At 36.4% G+C, this 24,733-nt stretch overlaps 1 protein-coding gene across 1 annotated transcript; it reads left to right on the forward strand.

The window, feature by feature from the left end:
- The first annotated feature begins 10 nt into the window (after window positions 1-10).
- Window positions 11-23,038, forward strand: LOC145683344 (uncharacterized). Its single transcript, XM_081754687.1, has 4 exons — window positions 11-307; window positions 10,892-11,052; window positions 12,765-12,941; window positions 22,924-23,038. Exons 1-4 carry the CDS (start codon window positions 253-255, stop codon window positions 23,029-23,031), a joined length of 501 nt encoding a protein of 166 aa, XP_081610813.1. The 5' UTR covers window positions 11-252; the 3' UTR covers window positions 23,032-23,038.
- Window positions 23,039-24,733: the final 1,695 nt, after the last annotated feature.

Here is a 24,733-nt window from a genome sequence, read left to right on the forward strand (position 1 = left end):
GTTACTTTAACGAATATACGTAAGCTAGGCTTTATGTGATCTGTGAGTTAGTGGCCATGTTTTAATGTAGTGTGATGCATTTTCAATTTAATACAATTTTCAGTGTAAACCAGTGAAATTTTCAGACTTACTGTTATTCGTACATTCACTAAAACCCTTACGGAAGAACAAGAAACGTAAGTCACGAAAATAGCGGAAATATGTGATGACTTGACGGGGACGTCAAAACCACAAAGCGAGAATGGAGAGGAAATGAGAAACCTGCTGTCATCATGGGGCGTGAAGGAATACATATTACGCTTTGAAGGTCTGTACATATGAATATTTAATTGGAGTATAAACTGAAGTTCGGCCTTTGTAAGTAACTTAGGTCTAAACAACAAAAACCGTAGATAATTTTCTTAGATAAACTTGGACAATTTTACATAATGCTTAGCGCCAAAACCTTTATTGTGTTTCTTTATTATTTAGTATTTCTTTAGTAACCTGCCTTGGACTATATCCACTAGGTTATATAAATAGATCTTGTTTGACATGTGACCGAGAACCACCAAATATTTCAAAAATAAATAAATAAATAAATAAAAAATAATAAAAAAAATAAAAGCAAGAAACGAAGTAGTGATTAAACGCTCTTGTGTACAGGTTTACTTGTGGCGCTCGTTGAAAAATTATAGTTCTTTCACCAAGTTCCTTGGTATTGTTCCCTAGAAGATTTACACTGGGCGACATGAAAGTATCTGCCTTGGCATAAGTAAAGTTCAAGGAGACTCCTAGAAATAATTGTTGAAAATTATAATTCTTTTATAATTTACGTATATATATGGTTTCTGGGTTATGAGAACTAGGGCATTCGTGCCGTATCGCCGAACCACTTTGAAAACTGAAGGAAAGCACCAAAATGTATTGCTTTTAGTTATATTTTGTTGGATTACAGTAAGTTACCTTAGATTACGTTACATTGGGCGTGCAGTATTACTTAAATACGGATCCATAGTATAAGTACCAGTAGTAGTAGAAACAGGAGTAAGAGTAATAATAGTAGAAGTAGAAACGGGTTAGAAGCCCGGCAGCAGTGACGTACCCAGGAGGCCGGACTCCCCCCCCCCAAATCCGGACTTTTTTTTGTAAATTTAGTTTAATTTTAGGGGCAGTTTTACAATTTTTAATATGATTTAGCTTGAAATTGTTTCCCCCCCCGAAAAGCTTTGGGCCCCTCCCGAAATAAATTCCTGCGTACGTGCCTGCCCGGCAGGGATTGGTTTGGTTCTTTTCTCGATATGAAATGGGCAAAATGAAGACTTGCCAGATTTTTTCTGTACATTTTACATTTATGGATCTGTATAGTGAAACAACTGTACCTCTCCGCGAAATAGTCCATCCACCTCCACATACAGTGCCGCTAACAACATCAAAAACAACCAACAAATATAACCACTTTCTTAATTTTTATTATTCCCCTTATCTGCGTTGTACTTACAAACTTTAATGAATTCTTCAATTGACCCGGTAAATTTCCTAAAATTGGGCGGCGATACTGCACTTAACCCAAAACTAAGGTGCAAAACACAAATCAACCTGTGCTGTGAAGCCACTGAGCAGCACGAGTGCTATTTAAACGCATAAGGCTAGGGCAAAGCTGGTGGACTTACGTGGGTTTCGTCCAAAACAGCGATGGTGACTATGCGCACAAGTGAAAGTAGTGGAAAGAAGTGCGTTTTGACAAATGCGAGTTTCAATAACACTTGTCCTGGTTATACAAAACTCCACTTGTAAACATAAAATATAGGTTCTGTATAGTGTGCAAAAGCTGACTGATGTATCGCCAGACCAATTTTGAAAATTTACAAGGTGCAGTTTTACTATACGGATTCATAGTTTGTAAAATGCATGGGAAAATGTGGGGAAATTTGCTATTTAATGTCAAGAACAGAACCCAACGAACTTCTGCAGGGCTTTTAACCCGTTCCTACTCGTATTGCTACCCCTATTCCTATTTCTACTACTACTTATACTATGGATCCGTGTAGTAAAACTGCGCTCTTTACCAGATGAATTGAATTTATTTTGGTTTGTGAGAAAGAGTGAGTGCAAGTCAGGTGATTGAAATAGTTGAAGTTAAGAATTTTTTTATGTAAGCAGCACTATATATGGAGGTGGAAGGGACTATTTGCCGGAGATTTACACTTGACATGATTTATAGGTGAGAGTGTGGAAATGGTACGTAAATGACAAGATTGTGGCATAGTGTTTGAGTTTTATCGAGTTATACAAAAATAAACGAGTGTCAGTTGTTGAAATTGTCTGAAAGGCATGGTCTACTACACAGGCGAACAGTTTGTCGTAAGTGTAAAAACGAATTGAAACTACAGAAAACAAGAGGAACATCTAACCAAACACAATCGAATGTGACCTATGTAGTGCATTTTGGTATTGTTTGGATGGTATTTAGGCTGCTATCTCTCCCTAAGCTGTGCAACTCACAAGCCATACATTTTACGACATGTAAAGTATTTTCCCACTATCCTCGCTTATGCGTATGCCCAACGTCACTGACGCGCCTGCTCCCTCAGACGCATCCTCTCACGTCCGCTTGGGGCCCTCCTGCTGCGCTTCTGCCCAGACTGGGTTAGATGGCATCCATACTTTTTAGTGGCCACCTAGCAAAAGTTGCTTCGTGTTTTATGCCATACATCACTTCTGTATTTCGAACAGTAATCACTAGCAAGTGAACCGGGGTGACAGCCTACTATTTGGTGAGAAGCTAAATAATATAACTTTTTTTTCTATTTCCGTGCGGTCCGCCGCGGTGGTAGAGAGTTCACCTCTGATGCTTAGGGTCCCGGGGTTGTCCTGTTTCCTCCCACTTTCTTCATTCCACCATTTCATTCATTTCTCATCATCACCGGCTCCTTTAGCCTAACCGGCATAAACGTGGGACGTTAAACTCAAAGATTTAATTTCATTTCATTTTGCGTGTGGTCCGGTGATACAAAAGTAATACCCTGTGCAGAAATAAGCCGCCGATGTAAACTAGCATCTAACCATCTTACATATAGACTCATTTATTTTATCCCTCGTAAAGGACTTGTAATGATTTTAGACTATAGTCCGCGTCACCCGACTATTGGCTCGTGGTATCAGCCAATAGGCTCGCAGTGCTCTGCTACTAAACTTTCAGGGAGGAATCTAATCATTGATAATTGATATTCTTCGTATTTGTGGACAATTGAATAATTAGATTCCTCCCTGCAGGTTTAGTAACAGCTCACTGTGAGGTTATTGGCAGATGGCACACGCCTGTTCAGGTGACGCGGACTATAGTAACCCTATACTTGTAAACCTAAAATGCCGCTGCATTTCTTTGTATGTAATGTAATGTGGCATGTAGAAAGTTGTTCCTTATAAGCATGTCTTCTCATGCAAAATATTGAATTTTACCTATTAATCTTCCAAAATGTAGTGCGCTGAAACTACAACTGCAACGGACTCTTACGTCGCATTTATATAATTAAAAAAAGTCACAGCAAAATACTTTTTAGGCTAATTTAAACATGTACTCAGAATGAGAAACAGTAGTGGCGTTATTATACTCATTGTGTCGTCTAATAGTTAATCGCCTCCCCATTAGTCGAGTAAATGATTTTTTTCGTCTTTTTTTGTGAAAGTAAAATACTGATTAGAAAAGATAATAAGGATAATTATTCGAATATTGATTTAATTATCATTTCTGTTAATTTTATTCTGTTAACATTTCTGTTAATTAAGTGAACTCTCAACGTCTGGAATTACATAAGTTTTGAGAATACTTATGTAATTCCGACGTTGAGAGTTCACTTAATTTTATTAACATTATAAATATGTGTGGTTTCTGGTGATAGTATTTAGCATCTTCATTAGATTAGATGTTGAATATTTTGTTTGTTATAGTCTAGTGGTATTTCATTTCCAAAATTCAGTTTTAATAATATAATAAAGAAGAAAGATAGTAAAATTCATTCTATTTTACTATTTTAGTCGATCTTATTCGAAATCTAGCTCTGAAATCTGACATTTCTCACTGCTATTAATTCTTAAGCTCTCTGTACACTGATGTTAAATTTTTGTGCTTAATCATATGTAAAGTCAAGTCATTATACTATGTCTTATGGGAAAGATTATTGTATATTCAAACTACTCGTATATTAGCTCCTCAACATTTAAGATTTGTTAAAAAAAACTTAATATTAACTTAATTCGTTTGTAGTATGATGTATTTGACAATAATAAGTATTTTCGAATTTTAATTCTGTAGGGGATTAATACTTCACTTCGTATTTGTTCATCTTCATTCGAAAATACTTATTCACGTTAGGACTCCAGAACAGACAGTTATCGATGATAGATTGTATATGTAATCGGCAGCGCTGCTTCCATTGTCGAGTACTTTACTACATTTGGGGAATATAAACACTGTGACTGCAAAATGGTCTCTAGTTGATTTTTTTGTTGGCTAGTAGTTGCAAGCAAGATTTTTCAAGCCGTGGTAATCGGGTATTGGAGGTTTTGTAATTGACAAGGCTTCTATTTACAGGGTGACCCAAAAGTAATGGGTATTGGCGAAAAATGAAATCACAGATTCCTGGCACCAAAACAACAACAACAAAAAAAAAATGTTTATATGGCATACAGTCCGGAAATGGATACGTGCCTAGTTAGACAGCTTCGAATAAGGGGGAAAGGAACTTCACACCTGCCCGCAGAATAATACGAGCTAAGAAGGTGGTTCAAAAATACATAAATATCATATCGGCGTAACATCTTACACGCATGTTACATAACTGCGCCAGAGATTCTCCATAATACGTCATTTAGGGATTCACCGAATGTCTGTACGACAGGAGTAATGAAACGGTGCAGTAAAGATGGAAACCATTAAAAAAAACAACTTCTTATACATGGCACGATTGCACGCACATGTACAATAGGGATCAAAGCAAAGACCACTTAGCATAGTTGTATAATTTCAGGGGGCAATTTAAAGTGGTACACCATGTAAAATCTTTGCTGAAAGAGGATAGAAATAAGAAATGTAACTAGTCGTGTCATGTAATGAAATAACAGGCAAAATCAACAACGACGTATTGTATTTGTAACTTAGCATCTTACACAGAATAGCACTACAAACTACGTGTTAACAATAAACGTAAATACAGAAGTTGGTCAAAGTGCTGTCCTCCCACATCTGTGCTAATCATGAGTTTCGAACGCATTCCATCACTTCCGGTGTGTTGCGTAACTGTTCACGCGCGTCTTCAATGGGGTTTTGTAAATTGGCAAGTTCCATTCTCTTAGTGTGAAATTCCTTTCATCCCACATTCGAAGTGGCCTAGCTCCGCTGCTCACTTCCGAACTGTTATATAAACTTTTTTTTTTGGTGCCAGGAATCTGGTTTCATTTTTCACCATTACTTTTAGGACATCTTGTATAAATATTACGTTAAGAATTTTATTGACAAGTGAAATATGACAACCTCATAAGATCTCTTCATGAGTTAGACTCTTCTGTTGAATTGGGAAAACGCAGGGGATGTAAGAGATGCATGCATATATATTGAACGAGGGGGCGAGGTGGCTCAGTGGTAAAGCGTTCACCTCCGGTGCTTGGGGTCCTGGGTTCAAACCCTGCTCCCGCCATGTGGACTTTGTGGTGGACAAACACCGTGCTTATGGGTTTTCTCGGGGTTCTCCCGTTTCCTCCCACTTTCTTCATTCCACCATTTCATTCATCTTTCATCATCACCGTCTCCTTTAGCCTAACCGGCATAACCGTGGGACGTAAAACTCAAAGATTTCATTTCATATGTATTGAACGAGGAGAAAGGGGGCAACTGTTGCACACACAGGTACAGAAATGTGTTCATTTTATTCCCGACCGCTTTTAGCTTACGAGATACCACCACCGACCATGTTCTATTGACCCCAGCATTGTGGACTATCGCTCTGCATCGTAGTTTCCATTACAGCAAGCTCCGACGCAGGACAGGCATGAGCATTCTATCTTTTTCCTCCCTGCAAGAACATTCATAGAACATCCGAGGAGCGCTGGCGTCGATGTTGAAGACTTCGTTTCAACAGACCAAATACGCAAAACTCCATTGGACTGACATCTGGGCTTTTCACAGGAATGTCTTAAGCGGAATGACACGAATTCCTAATTCTTCTGCCACTTTCTCATAAAACGTAGTGATGTTCTTGCGGTATGATTCGAAGGATGTCCATATGGATCATCACATGGTTGGCGTCTATTCCATACAATTGAGATTTCTCTCCGAAAGGTAAATGTCAGAATGGATTCTTGGAAGTATCTGGAGCTCACCTTCACTTCTTTTTGACCTGCGTATCATTAACATACTCTCATATCAACCATAAATCCATGAAAGAAACTCCCTGCACTGGCAAATAAAGTTGCTGCGCTCATTGCCGTTTACTTCACAGTATGTAATCCTCTGAATCTGATCACCAGCAATGAGATGGACATATGATTCATCCATAGTGATAACTTTCTTTCATTTGGTACTCGCCAGGTACTTTCCTGCAGTTCGTCTTATGTTCGGCAAAGTGACGAGGAAAAAGATGATGTACACGGGCCTTCTACACACTTCAACCTGAGGCACTTGCAAATTATTTTGTTCACTGTTGAGGGTGCGATGTGAAATTCTTGATCCATATCACGTTGAGTCCGGGAATTTTCTTGGCACTTCACGGATCGCCCTTAGCACTACGGGTGTCACTTTTCTTGCAGTCCTTCTTGTAGTGGTCCGTGGGTGAAAGTTTAGCAAGGGATCCTCTTTTGTGTAACGGGCCACAATACAGAGTTCCCACTCACCTGCAAAACCTGGAATAGTCAGGGAAACATGCTTAGCACTAAAAAGTCCTGGAAAAGTCAGGGAATTTCACTAAAATGTCTGAAAACCTGGAAAAATCAGGGAATTTCATAACTTATTGTTTAAATTTCATTTAGCTACAGCATGAATTTCTTATATAATGACAAATGCTTGAAAGAGGTGGCAACTCTTGCTACTGGAGCCAGTGGTTTAATATTTCCACTTTAAAAAGCATATACTCGTATGTAACAGGGCATTTCCTGGGTTAATGCATGAATGTGTTTGACTTCTACATTTCTAATGTTGAAAAGTCAGTCTTCTGCACTTTTACATGATTTTTTTGAACTTTTTTCCTTGGTACAAAAGTGGAAAGAAATCTCTATAGTGATGCATGATTCTTGAAAATAGATAATCCAGTGTGCATTGTTACTATATGAATGTACTTGCTTTCCTGGGATGGAAAAATAATGTTAGATCGTTTTTGAAATCACTTGGAAGATAATGTGCCAACTATGTTCAAAGCAGTGAAAGAAAATAATACATTGAAATTTTTTAATGAATCTTTATTTTCGTGCAACTATGATCTTTATTTGCTCATGGAATTATGATATATTTTTGTTGTTTCTATTATGATAGTAATCTATGCATGTGGATAATCTATTTCATGGTGATTGAAATCCACTTACCGTAACTTTCAGATTTGGGCTTCGTATTAGTAGATCCTCTTACTCTTTGGTAATCAAAATCACATCAAGAATTGACAATACACTTTCAAAAATTAGAACCCGCAATAAATAAATAAATAAATAAAAACATGAATCGTCCCATTTCTTTAGTTTTATATTGCGATATTTGATTTTGGTGTTTTTAAAGCAGAGTTTGTTAAAATGTTATATAAGTACAGTAAAAATAAAGGGGGCTTAATTGCACGAATTATTAATTATTATGTCCTGCTGCTGTAAATGACCGAACCAGAGAGTAGAGCTTTTGTCTTTCTTGAGTCATTGACATTTATATTAATTTTAATCGTACTTTTACTTCAATTGCATACAATTGTTTTTTTTTCTTAGGCTCTCTTCTTCTTGTAGGCATCGTTTAAAATACTATGGGTGTCTTTTTTGTTTCTTGTTCAGACTATGCATCCTCCGAAGTATCATAATGATAGGACCAAAGGAACGACCTTAGAACGAATAGATTACCGTCAACCGGGGTTACTATGAACATAAAGTCGGAAAATGTTTGTAATGTCCATAAATCTTACAAAAGTTGCAACAATTCGCTTCAATTATACACGTTCATATAACCTAGTTCTTCTACTTTACTTATATAAGTAAAATGGAGCAATATAATTGAAAGAAAAAATACAAAAAAAAGTATTTATTGGAACCATGTTTTAGAGTAAAAATTTATGTCCACCCAAACTCTTTACTGTGGAGACCTGGGTTGTATATTTGTGGAGCTCTAGTATTTTTTAATAAGACTATGTTGTAAGTTTCCCATATACATAAAAAAATTAAAGAAATAAAATATGACTATGAATAACATTTTTTGCACATTTTTTGTAAAAAAAATGGGGCTACTTTGAACATGTCTCTGTTGGGAAGTGTTTCAATGTTATGAAAAATGAGCTGAGGTTAAGTTCCTCCGATAGAAGGATCATAGTGAATTTTATTGGCCAGTTCGAGATGACTTTGATAATGTGACATACGCCGACATAGTGTTGACACTTCCTGAGCCAAACATGCTAAGTTTATGAAGATCAGACTAGAGCTACATGCAAGTGAATCACAAGAATGTACATATTTGTAAATATAAATTTAGTTTCATAGTTTCATGTTGATTTAAGGACACGAGAACGGGCAGCAAATAGCCTTTTTTTCACGTTTTTCAACAATTTTTTACGTGCAATTTTTCAATGCATTTTAGAAAATTTTGGACATTCCATACTTGGTGGGTATGTCAATAGCCATAAACGAGCAGTTTTATTATTCTCATGGATGTTTGGAAGGATTTATGCATGGAAGAGCAAATTCAAGTTTTCTAGGTGAATTGTCTCAAATTTTCGTTTTTTTTAAAAATAGTAATTATTAACATATCTCTGGTTAAATTATACCTACGTGTTCAGTGAAACCCCAGCTATTTTTCTGTCACAATGAAGCCCCTGAACTCCATGGCAAACAAGCTATAAGCAGTTGAAATTGTTGTTCATAGTAACCGCAAACCCGAGGTTACTATGAACACTAAAAAAAACTGGTTACACCTGATTTTTTGTAAACCTTATTTTTTGATAGCTATAAACCATGTACATATTTGTAGAGTGAAAAATATTAAATATTCCTTTTAGTTTTTAAATGAGTACAAAAATACTGAAAATTTGTATCAAAGTAGTAACATGATGGTAGTAACAGATACACCAGTAGTGGTGAAAATATGCAGTATTATGGCTCAGTACTACAGGTTTAAAGAAGTACATTTCTTAATTAAAAAGAAGTTTTGTTTCTTTTCCTTCATGTGCAAATTCTATTTTTCTATGCACCGGTACAAATATGTGCTACAGAATGGTGTACTTGGAAATTTCTGAGAAGTGACCTGGAAAACCTGGAGAAGTCAGGGAATTTGATCTTGGAAAATGAGTGGGAACCCTGCAATAGCTTCTGAAGTAGTCACTCCGAGTGTTAAGCTATTCTCTCGACACTGTTTCACAACGTGTAGGTACGAAAACTAGGACCATTATACATCGAAAGTATGATGGAAAAAAAAATCAATATTAACATCTGTAGAAAGCCACTAGCGACTGCCCTGAAAATCTTTTTGAGGAGAAAAGAATCATCATCAACTTGGAAATTTTAAGCATTCAACTTCTTAATTTTTGATCTTTATTAACGACATTTCTGTCAGTTAGTAATTCAGTAACAAAAAAGAATTTATTCTCCATACATCTGATTCATCATTTAATCGTGGAATAAGGAAACTCAAAACAGGAGCGTAGTCAAGCAAAATTCGTTTTGTAGCGGTTTCAGCAGTGACATCTGTTCTTCAATTGTCATTTTCTGCAGATAGTCGCACATTAGCTGATACTTCCAGTAACATTGTCACTTGTTTAAGAATAGTGACAGGGTCAGTGATTTGTCATACAGTATTAAATATTATTTCAGGGGAAAGTACAACATTTTAATTGCTTCTTACTATAATAAGATAAATGAAGGCAAGCAGATTCTTAACTTTGATGAAGTTAAAAGTTTTACAGTATCAGTGATAATGAAGATACATAATCTCGTCTTTAGTTCCAAATTTATGACTTTAATGTGAAGAGTTCACTTTCATAACGATTAATAAGTGATTTAAAGTACTACGAAAACTATTTTCTGAAATAGGCTTCAATTTGTTCGACTTCAATAAAATTATTAGCTATTTAATTGACACTTAAGACTTTTAATTCGAAAAATGAGTGAAACATAAAAATACCTTTTATACTCAAACATATGTAATAATAAATTGATTTGTTGTATATTAAAGATGTTCTCATACAACAATAACGTAACTCGGTTTATGTATGACTTTTTCTTAAAATGTTAGACTCTCTGCTGCCAAGTTATAGTTTTGCGATCTGGATGTTTTAAAATCATTATTAAAGCGTTTCTCAGTTATTTGTTCATTCGATTTTGTTAATTAATTGGTTTCTGTTTTAGATATGTGGATTTAGTGTTGAACTTGTAGCTTCAAAATAATGTACCAAAGATTTTCCAAGAAACGGCGATTCCCACCATTGGATATACGGCAGGATTTATTTTCTTTTCTGATTTCACTTTGGAATAGCAACCATTCTGTTGTAATATAGATTAAATAAAAGTTAACTGTTTCGAGTGTTAATTGAATTCATCATAAGTGACTATAGTTTTGATCATTCTTACAGGTTTTCTTGTACAATTTTGTATCTCATTTTCAAAAAGCCTTAAAAATAAAGTATCATTTTCTTAACTTTCGCCTAAAAGGAAGCGACATGTACAAACTCACTTTTTCTTACAGAGAATGCCATTACTGTAGATACGATGGCTATTTTGACTGATAAAGATATCAAGGAACTAATTCCGAAAATTGGTCATCGAGCACTCTTCACACGAAATTGGGAGAATTGGAAACGCGACATGCATCCATTTCTTGATTGTGATCGTCCACTTTCTCCGCTTGTAAGCTATTATTATTTTCGTATTTCTTTATTTTATTACATAACGTAGTTATAAATGAGGTAATGGTACAATACTAGTACAATTTACATAGTGAATCATTACGACAAGCTGAAATCATATTTTCTTGTATGTTTTAAATTATAGAATATCAAAATTGATAAAATTAGGTGTGCAAATTATAAGAAATTATGGTAGTTTTTAATCATGTATTTAGTTAGAAGATAGTGAAGTCGTTGTAGTCGTTGAGCATTCTAATTAGCATCGCAGGATAATTATGTGATGCAGAAATAATTATATAAAACTTCCCCTTGTGTACTTGCCAAGGTTGAAAAAAAATAAAGTTCGGATTTCGCAAGTACATTAAAATATTAGAGTTACTTTTTCTCGGGGAACATGATCTTCGTGCAGTAAATTTCTACCTACCTCTTCCTTGAATTTAGTTAAACAACAAACTGGATAATTTCTTTTTAATAACAAACAAATCGCAGTATAGACTTTTTCTGATTTCCGCATTCAGTGCGCATACTTTCTCACGTATATTTTTACCAATCAATCCATTTTTATGTTTAATAAGCTTGTTGGCACCTATACCTTGATCAACCTAACCTTTCATTTTGCTTGTGTAGCACTAAAGGACCCCAATGCCGAGGTTCAATAGTAGATTGATTATTGACACCAGTTGTCAGGAATAATGACTTACATTTCGAAGGTGTAACAACTTTAAGGAGTATATTCTATAGAATTTTGACGACGGTTCTCATATTTATTGAACTTGTTACACTTTTCAGGAGATATGAAACAAGTAATTGAAAAGAAACATATTGAACTTCTTCTTAAGCAAGTCTTAGTCTTTATTTTGGAAGAATATTTTCGTAATTCCACATAAGTTTATTAATTTCGTGTACCGTACTTGTAATCATCGTCCTGTGTGTAACCACGTATTCCCATTTCTGTAGTAGGCAGAAATTATCTGTAACTTCAGCCAATATTCACAATATTTTTCTTCCTTAGTCTGTTATGAATAAATCAGACTGCATATTTCAAACTGTTGTAAGCATTTTTGGGGGGGTGGGAAACTTATAACAAGTGAATAAACTTGATCATTTTCAGTTGAAGATCTCACTTTCTTCTATGTTCATTGTTTCATTTCGTGCTACTTTTAACTTCGGCACAGGATTTTCGTCAGGTGTTTCGAGTTTGCTATTTGTTATACTAAAATAGGAAGAAGTTGGGGTAAATTACTTAATTAGCCCCCTTATATTCCAGCGTCCTCTTTCTCTCTCTCTCTCTCTTTCTCTCTCAATTTTCAGTTCCCACTCCATATTTGCAAAGTCAGTTCGAAATTCTCCCTTCATTCCAAGGTAAATCCTCTTCCTAAACTACAGATCTTCGCCAGAGCGATGATTGAGTGTATAAACTTCATACCAATGTAAGTGGTTTTGAACTAGTATATTAACATATAATAATAATTATAAAATAAATTTTTCATAGCACCTCCAACACTGTTTCTCACTATGACGGCATATATATTTTTAAGCAAAATACCTTCTTTCACAACAATCTGCGACTGTGAATCTTAGAGTAAGAAAAGAAAATTGGGAAAGAAACGTTTGTAATTATTTTTCGTTATTGACAGCACTCTTTATCTCTGTCACAATCAAAACAAAATGAAATAGGAATCATTTCTTCATACAATATTATATTGGTTTTAGGCCTCCCAAACAACTACATCATCTTTGACACATAATGAAGAGCTTGCTCCAGAACACGAAATATTGTTGCCATGTGATGACAATATATTAATGTTAGATGTAAGTGGAACTACAACACCAGTGGAAAGAGAGGTGTTTCCAACTCATCGGGAACTGCCACAAGATGATGAAAAATCGGTAAGAAATTAGATATTAAAAAAAAATCTTGTTTGTACAGTCCACAGCAAAAAATGCAACATGAACATGTATGTTATTTGTGAAACGACAAAGTCTTTTGCTCCAAAATAAATGTGCAGGGAAGGACGTCGAGGTTTCTCGTGGCGAGACTTGTGCCACTTAGACGTTATGTTGATTCCCTGCGCTGTTAGGCGTAGTTTCACAAACTTATATGCTCATGTTGCGGTTTTTTTCTGCGGAGTGTACCATCCATTAAAATTAGCTACTACCAATAGCCAATATGTTTCTTAGAGCATAAAACTGGGAATTTAGAAGAAAATACTTGCTCCCATTTTAAAAATGAAAAATATCTAACGTCTAACGATTATGCACTGAGGCTAATGTAGGCAGTGATGATGGGAAATGAATGAAATAGTGGAATGAAGAAAGTGGGAGGAAACGGGAAATTTCCGAGAAAACCCTATGCGCACGGTGCTTGTCTACCACAAAACTCACTTGGTGCGGGCTGGGATCGACCCATTTACCCCACGTACCAGAGGTGAACGCTCTTAAGAATAAGTCCCCATTTAATACAATTATATTTTTCGGAGTCAGTATATAGAGGTTGTTTCCATTAAACTCAAAACAATCCGTGGGACACTAAACTCAGAACTATTTAATCCAATCCCAAGTTTCCACTGTTAGAGATTGACACGAAGGGTAGACATATCTATCGTAACCACTTCTGACTGGCTTTTCACAATCCTTCAATGGTGTGTGGCTTTTGCGTGAGAAGGCTCGTGTCAATAGCCCGAAAGAGTGATGCATCAGACGTCTTCACTGAATGCCTGTGAACGGGTTGGCATGAATGCAAGTTTCTGCTAACATGAGTTGAGGAAGAGGCAGTTAAACAAGAAGTTAGACTTAATGTCTTGTCTTGAAGCGCCTACATCGATTCTGATCAATTCCGTAGAAACTTGGAATGTCATGCCGATAAACAGGTACCAGGACCCTCTTATCTGAATTAAGCTTCGTAATTTGGCAACACGATGTATGTTGAGCTTTCCATTGTACGAGTATTCAGCAGCGCACTGCGTTTTGTGATGTTTGTAGCCGGTTTGCGATATTTTTGTGTGCAGCTTTGTCGCTGGGGACATGAGCGCGAACTTCACAAATTCTAGTTGGTATGCGACAATTAGCAGACCAGGGAGTTGAGCTCTTTATGCCCCACAGGAATTATCTCACGCCTCGCCGAACTGTCATTTTCAGACAAAGTAAATCCAATTTGCTAGCACAATTTTAAATGGCACTGTAACTATAGTTTATGATCCCCTGAGGGACATTAACGTCCACGTTGAGAACAGGTGCTATAATTTACAAAGGATAAAATGAAAATAATCATTAAGTCAAAGGGCCAACACTCTTTTTTTTTCCTGCTTCTAATGTGACTACTAGCACAAACACGTTTTACATTCAGTTACCTATTCTGATTTCATTCAAGGTAAATGCATAGTTATGCACCTCGCTGCGCACTAGCTCTGAAGAGTGCAAAAATGTCTCACCCAGTTAGCGATCTCTGGTCTAGGGTTAGAGCGTTGGACTCATGTATGTATGGTCCCGGATTTAATATTCTGAATTAGAACCCCAAATTTTCGGCGTCTACGAAGCGTTATGAGTACACTTGGGTCATGAAATAAAAGACGTGATGGCCATTCGGTCTAGAAATCCCTACGTATACCTGTTGGAGGCAGCTGACGCAATGGGCTGACTACCTATTCGTCACTCAGGTGGACGTAGTTCCTCCAATCTCTAACATACAGCGTTGGTGCCGGTTCAGGGCCATAAGGTCTGTTACACTGTCTAGTTTGATTTGGCTTTGGTGTGATGAAGTATATGTTCGATTGTAATAAATATACCTGATGTGCCACCGTCGTAGGCATTGAAGAGTATATTTTACAAAGCATTACGTTTGTTCTGTTTTATACACTTCATTTACTTCTGGAAGCAAGTTTCGAGGGGAAAATTTTGCTCAAGAAAGACAGAAGTGTTGCAATGGAAGAAGAGTCACGGATAATATTGACAAAAATTATATGTACTAACATCCTTAAAGATGACCTATCAAAGGCTGTAACGACTCAAACGTACGCATTTTGGACTCAGGAAATTAAGAAGTTATTTCCTAGTGAGCTAGAATCTGTTTATTTTACCAGAACTTTCCACAGAAGTGAAAAGGGAATGGTGAATCGTGCTATAGGAAAGCTACCAGATATGATACACAATCTTAAAAGAAAAGGCAGAGATAGTGGTCTAATTCCTCGTCGCCGGCTTTCTACATCACCATCTGTAAGTCCACGGTCACCATTATCTCTGTCTTCAAGACTTAGCCCAGACATATTTTCTTATTGGCCCGAAGAAATTCAGGCACAGGTACAGGAAAACCTACAATGGTTAAGATATTGTAGTGAGCCTTGGCAGGTAGCAGAAAATAAATGGATGCAAACGACAAGCCAACGCCTATCCAGGCTTATGTCCAAAGATGGTTATTCAATTGCGGAATACTTACACGATTTCCAGCCCCTCACAAAACCTTTGGGATACAAATTGGTAAGAAAAAAAATACATTTTTTTAATAGATTAGTATTGCAAATACAGGGTGAGGTAAAGTTCCGCACCACCCTTGTATTTTTGTGAAAAGGCTTGCGAAAAGATGATGAAACTTTGGATGTGGTTAATTTTGGTGAGTGCGCACCAGTTGGTACCATTTGACATCATGACGGCCATCTTGAAATGCACCATTTTGAATTCAAATTCAGTATTTCAGGTAGGAAGAGGGATATGCGACAAACAATTTGATACTAAAATGTTACCAGAAAATACGAATCTGAAGTTATTTTTCACCTAAATTTAACCACTAATAAAATTTTGTGAAGTAAACATTGCATATTGCATCATGGAATGGGTTTTGATTTGTCTTTTTAGTTGATGTAACATAGCTATCACCCTCCAAGAAAGGATTGAAATTGTTATCAACAGTGGGGAACGCAGTGCCAGAGAGATCGCTAATGATTTCAATGCCCAGCATCCAGCGAGGAACAACATTGCACATACACACTGTCGCGTATTTTGGAATGTTCCTGTTTCTGAGTCTGTGCACGACAAACAACGCACTGGACACCCGATGACTAGAACAGAACGGCAGTTGTAGCGTCCTTGGTAAAAAGCCAGAAACGCAGTACCACACGTTTTCCTTAAGTTCCAGGTGTTAATCAGAAATCGATACTCCGTGTGCTGCACACAAACGTTATTCATACAAACTCCAACTGCAGCAGTACCTAATGAAGGATGACCCAGATAGGAGAATTCAACTTGCAGAATGGGTTGGAATCAAATGTAACGAGAATCCCACGTTTCCTCTGAGTATGTTGTTTAGTGATAAAGCTTTGCACAGTTCCCCCTTTCCCCGATCTGATACCCTTAGACTTTTACCTGTGGAGCCTCTCAAAGCCCTTGTTTATCAAGAAAAAATCACTTATCTCCGACATTTTGAACAATGAATCAGGTACTTTGCGGATCTGTGACGCCGGAAGTGTTATTACGTGTCGATTAGTACTGAAAAAAGTCTTGCATTATGTGTTGCCCACACGGGGAACACATAGAACATATCTTGTATTAACCCATATGCAATGTTTACTTAACAACATTTTATTACTGATTAGAGTTAGGTGAAAATAACTTCAGATTCGTATTTCTGGTGAAATTTTAGCGTTAAATCATGTGAAATGTCCCTCTTCCCATTAGAAATATTGAACCCTCCTGAATTCAAAATGGAGGATTTCAAGATGGCCGCCATGATGCTTAATGGTGCCTTCTGACGTTCCCACCCCAACTATCCACATTCAAAATTTCGTCATCTTTCCTCAAGCTTTTTTAAAAATATAAAGGTGGTGCTGGACTTTTGCCTCACTCTGTACAATAAACAAAAAGTCACATTCCATGTAAAAGCATTTATTTAAAAATTGCTAATTCCGTCATCCATTGACTTAAAAATTAGTGGCCGTAATGTGGTTGGTTGGTTTCAAGTTTAACGTCTCTTTCAGCAGCGAGGCTATATAAGACGGGACCTACTGATTAACGTGAAATCCGAACCACATGAGCTCCCGCAGGAAATCGAACCCAGGTCTTGTACGCCAAAGGCGCGTACACTAACCGCTTAGCCACGAAGGAGCTCTAATTCATATGTGAATTTTGTAATAATCATAACATATTATTATACTGGAATGAATTAGAAACTTGTAGAAAATTAAATTACAAAGTTTGGTACCAGTTTACGAAGTGCACAATTTTGTATTCATTGAAATTATAATTTTGATATTGTTTGTAACTACATTAACTTCATTAGATCATGAAAAGTCCAACATAAACGTTTTTTCCGTGCGTAAAGTTTCCTTTAGTGATATTAGTTCTTTTCTTAGACATACTTTTCGCCTATTAAGTATTTGGCTATATTTAGCACAATTTTGATGATCAGTCAGTATGTGCACGGCACGTGACGTTTGGGCACTGAACAGTTGGGCGCGAGTTAAATTAAGAAGTCATTATGTTAGGCACTGAATACTAAGTTCGAATCAAGATATCACAAGGTGTCTACTGTAGTGGAAGTTCTTGAATTATACTGGATTTGTTTTACATACTAGAAATACTGGAATTTCAAAATTCTAAAAACTTAATTAACAATTAAATTTTATAAATTTAAGTTTCAGGCAAAATGTTAAGTGTGCTTTTTATTTGATAACTTCTCAAGCCAAAGGTAAGTAAACCAGAGTAGATAGGATTGACTGCATTACATACATAGTGAGCCTATTCCATTAAAAAACTTAAAGCAGGATTGCTACTGTAGTTATGCAATAAGTATGGATGTCAAACACACTTTTAGTGGCTAAATGATCAATATATGTACACTCAACTATTATTTTTCACTTTGAAATCCTTCTTTTTTTTCTTTCGCCACTTTCTTTAATGCAGATTAAATGCTTACAATACGACGAAAGAAAAGTGTGTTAAATTTTAACTTTTATATTGGAATGTTAATAATAATAAAAAAAGCCAGAAATACGGCTACTGCAAAACTCAATGTCTTAAACACCCTGTATTAACATCTTCCCTCAACTCGATTAGGATTTAGATTTCTAGATTTCTGGGCTCTCGACATCTAAGGCTATTTATGTTTGAAGGATGACATCTCTCGGCGAGCACACTATCCGGGCGAAGCAAGGAAGCGGCCTGGTACCTATAAGTTAGATACCACCCCTGCATTTGCCTGGTGTGAATGAGGAAAACCCAAGAAAACGTCATTCAGGGTGGCTGGCCTGAAAGAGCGTGTTACATTTTTCGACCGAGTGCCCCCTCCTGGAATCGAACCCGGGACCGTTCGCACCAAAGACGAAAGCGTTAGCTACTATGCTACGCGGTGCCACTTCCCTCAACTCGAGCGCGCGGAAATCTTTTGTTGGACTTAATGAAGAGAAGAGTTTGGTAAACGTAATACGAAAGAAAACAAATTTTAATATTCATAACTATGTAATTATTAACTTTTTAAAATGATAAAAAATAATATGTTTTAACATTAAGAAAATTATTAACAGCTCATCTGATTCCTTCATTTCCTAGTTTTTTTATATAATACAAAAATTAGGTTAATATGTTAAAGTACAAGAATCGTGAACAAGCGAAAACTCAATCCATGACGAGGTTAGGCAACAAATGCCACAAACGCATTAAACTATTTAATTTAGATGAATAAATAAGATAGAGATAGAAAATAGATAAATGAGGTGAAATAAAGATAGAAGTGTAGGAAATTAATATATCTTGAATTGCGCATAGTTTTCAGTGCAGGAAGTGTGTATATATATCTTGATTCGCGCTTAGTTTTCAGTACCTGGCTTACTTTATATGTCGTATATTATGAGAGAGAAAAAGTGACGAGGTGAATTGCATACGCTGTGTAGTGTTACGTAAACCAAAAGTGTCAAGGGCATCAAGTCTATGATAGGGGATTGATGAATACCACAAACCCATATTGGAAGATGGTATTGCTAAATATAAAATCAGGAAGCATCGTGAAATCACTTGCTGCAACGAGCAGATGTGTGACTTCTCATGTAGAGATAAAAGTTGTGATATGCGTATACAATTGTATGCTAAATGGCACGTACAGTTCTTTTGTAAGAACTACTATCAATGTTACCAACAGAGCAACATGTCACTATGATCTTTATTTGCTTTTAATGAAGGGAATAAGATTTATCATTTCCATATTAGTTTTCTAATTTCGCTAATTTTTCTGCAGTTGTTAGGTACAAGGTTCAATACTTAGTGAAGAATCGAACTCCTGTATGGAGCGTGCGAATGACAATTGTTTTACACGTTCATAAATTAATGCCAAACAAAACAATATTTCATGCTATTCTCCTTTTTTAGGTATGTACAGTCACGAACGTTAATAAATGGAGGTTGGAGCCAAAAGAAATAATGGCTTCAGCCTCCATTTATTAATGTTCATAAGTGTACAAGGGTCCCTGTGACCTATCGCTTACATCCAGGAGCAATCCTTACTGTACCTGAGTGCGAGATACAACGAGTTTGGAATTACAGTTCAACAGAAAACCTTTTATATTTGTTCTCGATGAAAATTGAGTATTTATAGCTTGATAGCCAGTTAGGATCACTCACCATAGTACCGATACATGATTTGTTGTTGTCTTGACATTTCTTTGTATGTGGAAAATGATTACTGTCGTTTCATTTCTTTCCCCTCCAAGTAAAATATAGTACTCGGAGTAAACTATAACATATTTGCATATGGTTGCAATGTATTTTTAACTGTATTCGATGATATACACCTGTGTGCCATTACGTTATAACCAAGATTGACCCGAGATCATGTTTCACTTCTGGAACAGGAAGGGTTACACACGAGACGTTGGCAGTACTATATACAGGGTGGCCCAAAAGTAAGTATACAGTCCCGTACTGATCGCCTCATGGTATTTTATATCATTTACTTATTGTTATCCATACAAGTATTAACTTAGTTTCTTCATTGTTTGTTTTTATTTTTTTCACTTATATCTTAAGCTCGGAATAAATCGAAGCAAATAAATTAATTATCTTAATCAGTTAAAATGTCATACTTGACCGATGCAGGCCTGTATACCTACTTGTGGGCCACTCTATATATCGACAATTAAGTACTTGTAAAAACTAGTTCGAAGAACATGACAGTGGATTTACATTAATGCACTGGCCTGTAAATAGCCCGGATATGAACCCTATTGAAAATGTGGAGAAGCGGGTTCGTTTTACATGACCTTGTTGTCCATTTATTTTTGTTTTATGAAAACAATAGGGAGTAAACACTCTTTAATGGAACTCTTCAGTTACTAGTAATAGGTCTGTGAAAGTTCTTGTATCATATCTTGTGAAAGTTCTGAATACAAAGAAACACAATAACATTGCAACTTCTCCCTTATATATTAATTGTATTGTGGAAATTATTTGCCGAGAAGAAATAGGGAAAATTAACATTTCTCTTTTTCTTTTCGACAAGAATTTAGCATATTAGAATAAAAGCTATTTCTTTTTAAATATGGTTAGTTTACGTTATGTAAAATTTAATATGAGTATATATGTATATATTTGTTGTTTCTTTAATTGTACTTCTAGTATTTGAAATAATCATTTACTTTTTATCAACAGCTACTGAAATATTTTGAAGCATCATATCCAGAGCATGTCAATGCCCTTTTCGAGAAATTTCCTCTAATAAAAGCTAAGTTGTTTGATATCACTAGTAGACGACCAGCATTAAGAAGGGATAAGTTCGTAACAACCTTGCTCGAAAGTCAGGATGGTGAGTTTTGTATCATATCGTATAGTGTGATAATTGTTTTCTGAATATGTTCTCTTAGAAAGCAGTTCAGTTAATTTTCTTTTGTCTTTATGCAACGGCGCCAATGACGCCAGTTTGGACTGTGGTAAATAGCCATTGCTGTCAATTTGTTAACGAGATGAGCAACACTCTCCCCTCCCCTATTTAGAAACAACGGTGTAAGAAATTGGGAAGTTATCAAATAGCAATTGTTGAGCAGGTTTTCCCCTTCAGTAAAACCACAATAAAGTAAGAAAAACTATACATTTCACTGTGATTCACGTCGTGTTGCTTAAAGTTGACGTTATTACTCCTTACTTTTTGATGGAGTAATCTGATGTGGTATTGTCTGAAAACTTGTAAGAAATAGTACTATTTTAAACGGAAAGTGTTTATTATTCGATTATTAGTTTTTGCAAACATACATTGGTCTTGTTTGATTCATTAGAAAATATCAGAATAGAGCTAGAGCTAACCAGGTTGCGAAAATGTAATGTCAGGTTTCTGGGACTAAGGTCTTGGAGAAAGGAAGTCATAAGTCAGAATTCGTGGTAAGAAACACGCAACAGGATGAAAGTCAGCAACATCCAAAAACCACCAACACGGATTCGCAGTGTCTCTTCTCGACGACTCTCTGGTGTGGACCCGGTAGAGCAGTTATCGGTCTTTCCATCGACTAGGATTTACTTCTGTTTCCACAAAGAATCTTAACTTTTGATAGTGCAGCTAGTAGACACTCTAGTTACTGTGTACGCAAGCAAAGGTGGCTTCTGACAGATCGGTGGAGCACGTAGAATACTGGAAGCGCTGTTGCCAGACGCTGCAACAGAGACAGCAGCTCTGGGGACTAACTTAAGACATTTACCAAGTCGTCTCAACTACCGGCAACAGCGCGATCAGTGACCTTCGTTGCCTAGCAACAGCGTGAAAGAATACTGCTGTGATTGGCGAACAATCTTCCCTCTCGTTTTGTTTACAACATGTGCAGCTATCTGTCAGAGGCGACCTTTCAGTAACTCAATAATAGAGACAAGAACTGCCACCATCATGTGGATAGACGAATAGGGTACGAAATGAAATTACAAGTTCTACGTGCCACGATTATGCCCGCTATGCAGAAGGAATAGTGATGATGAGAAATGAATGAAATGGTGGAATAAATAAAGTGAGAGGAAACGGGAGAACCCCGAGAAAACCCACGCACACGGTGCTTGTCCACCACAAAGTTCACTTGGCAAAGCTGGGATCAAACCAAGGACCCATGCACCAGAGGTGAACGTTCTACCACAGCTAACGTGGTCCTACGAGTAGGCTACGAATGCACAAATTTATTCCTATGTCTTACTGCTGATGCTGATTGCCGAATTCTTGGATAACACCTCTCCTCGGACAACCTCGCTGACTCAAGATGCCACGAGGTCATCATTGGTAGCAGAGAATTGGTCTTGGTAGCGATCACATCCAGGACATCATCTCAGAAATATGACCACAGCCAAAGCCACAGTAACATTAAGTTCAATACAGCAAAAACGACAGCCACTGCTTGTAGGTCAGGTCAGTACCAGAAACAATACGTAGTTTGCCAATACAGCTAGGCGAACATAAACAATTACACATTCATTTTCACAGCTAGAAAGATAAAATTCACGAAATATGAGTGAAACATTACGCCTAAAATAATTCAGTGTTTTATTCAACTCTTTCTCTCCTCCTGTATCTAAATCGGAGTTACATCTCAATTCGCATGACCATTCACTAACTCATTATTATTTTTATTTATTTATTTATTTTTATTATTGCGAAAGTATGTATCATCTGATCATTTTCTTACGAAAAGAAGGAAATGCTGGTACAGTTAGAATAAGATGTCATTGATATTTTCAGAATTTAATCATTTGTGTTTTAAATAGATATCTGGTTAGGATCATTTTCATGATATTAAGTCTTAAAGTTGATGTCACAGTTTCATTTAGAAATTGGTAAAATAACACATGACGAATAAATCTATGAATCTTTACAGTTTCCGCATATTGCTCATCTTAACCAATTTTTTACTTTTATCTTTGTTTTTAGCTGATGAAGAGACGTCAAACATTGCCGCGTTCCACCTCATCCCATTTCTTCTTTCGTCCTCAAATATCAAGTGTTCAAAGACAAACGTGTGGAAACCAGCAAAGGTAGAAGTGCTGGAAGGTTTCATTACATATGTTGTGAGCAATTCTGAAGTTGTCTCATCACTGGAAGCTAGAAGAAAGAAGGCAGCAGCTATTGGGATAACGCTCCAGCCATTTCTCTTATTGGTGGGTGAATCTCTTAGAAGTATAACTTCCTACTTTGTTGTCGTTGAGGACGTTATTTATAATTTGCCCAACATAATAGCGGCTGTTGATACTTGTTACAAAGTAATGTGGGCAACAAACGCTTCCTATCCTGTTGAGTGTCATTCTGTGTGGATGTTCATTCAGAAATCTTGCTATAATATGCAGTCGCCACAGGATAAGCAATGTACATCAGTAAATACCTTACTGAGTCTTGTAGGCACAATTCAGTGTGATTGAATCAAAGGTCTGTAATTGGCTATTTTTTTTCTTTATATTATTTCATTTATTGTTGTTAACACTTTTATTACTATTTCAAGGATTAGAGATTTCTGTTAATGTAACTATATTTATTGGAAAGGATGGTTCTGTGTTTTTTGTGTCATGATAATGTAAAGGATTGTAAGGCACTGAGGTTTCACTTTGCATTCAATCATAGCAATCATAAGTTTGACGTCTACAAATGTATTGAAGGGAATTGTTACCGCACATTTCATATTTTTGAGTCCTTTAAAAAACATTTCATAAGAGAGCATTGTTCTGTACATATCAGCAGTGAATCCTTGAAAGAACATTGCACAAAGGTTACTAACAGCATGCCCTCGGATAATTCAATAGAATGTGCTTGTACTAGTAGGAACATGGAAACAGATGAATATTTAAAGGGTAAACTTTACAGACAAATCCAGCGGACATTTGAGTCTCCCACAGATGAAACAGTAGATTTTGATCTCAATAAATCTCTTGCGATTTTCATTTCTTCTATGTATGCTAACATGCTACTTCCACGAAATGTTGTACAAAATATTTTTAATGACTTCAGTAAGTTCATCGGCGAATCCCTTACCCAAGCAGTAAGCCATTCTCTTGCAAATATTTGCTCAGATGGTTTTCTATCACCTGATGCTCCTAGGGATGTAACGGAAAATATTCACTTAATACTAACATCTGCAGCAGAAAATTTATCATCAGAATATAAAAGATTGGACTATCTCAGTAGAACGGGCTCTTACATATCACCGCGTCGAGTAGTTATTGGCCAAAGATTAGAGCAAGTTAAAAAGGGTGATGTAATGTGTATGCAGACTGTGGAATGTTAGTGTCAGTTCATTCCCCTTAGAGATGTTCTTAAAAAATTCTTTTCACTTGAGAACGTACTTTCTGAAACTCTTGACTACATGAAAAGTTTACATGAGAATACCTCAGATGTCGAAAATTTTATTCAAGGATCTTTCTGGAGAAGTCGCATGGATCACCATAATAACCGAACATTGATACCGTTGTTCATGGGTTTTGATGATTACGAGACAGGAAATGTTCTTGGTAGCCACAGTGGAGTGCATAAGTTAGGAGCTGTGTATATTTCTGTACCATGTCTTCCCCCTTCAAGATCTTCAGCTCTGAGTAACATATTCCTAACATTGCTGTTCCATTCAGCAGATAGAAAACAGTTTGGAAATAAAGTTGTATTTCGACCCCTCATAGACGAATTTAATTATCTCAGTGACAAAGGTATGTTTATTGATATTCCTGCTTTCACAGGCCATATATACTTTGAATTGGCT

The sequence above is a fragment of the Thermobia domestica genome, chromosome 4 (assembly GCF_964235325.1).
Source record: "Thermobia domestica chromosome 4, izTheDome1.hap1.1, whole genome shotgun sequence".
NCBI lineage: Eukaryota > Metazoa > Arthropoda > Insecta > Zygentoma > Lepismatidae > Thermobia > Thermobia domestica.

Coding starts and splice junctions, on each gene's coding strand:
- LOC145683344 (XM_081754687.1), top strand. CDS start 253: ATGAGAAACCTGCTGTCATCATGGGGCGTGAAGGAATACATATTACGC. Junction 308..10,891: donor ATACATATTACGCTTTGAAG/GTCTGTACATAT, acceptor TTTTTCTTACAG/AGAATGCCATTACTGTAGAT. Junction 12,942..22,923: donor CACAAGATGATGAAAAATCG/GTAAGAAATTAG, acceptor CTTTGTTTTTAG/CTGATGAAGAGACGTCAAAC.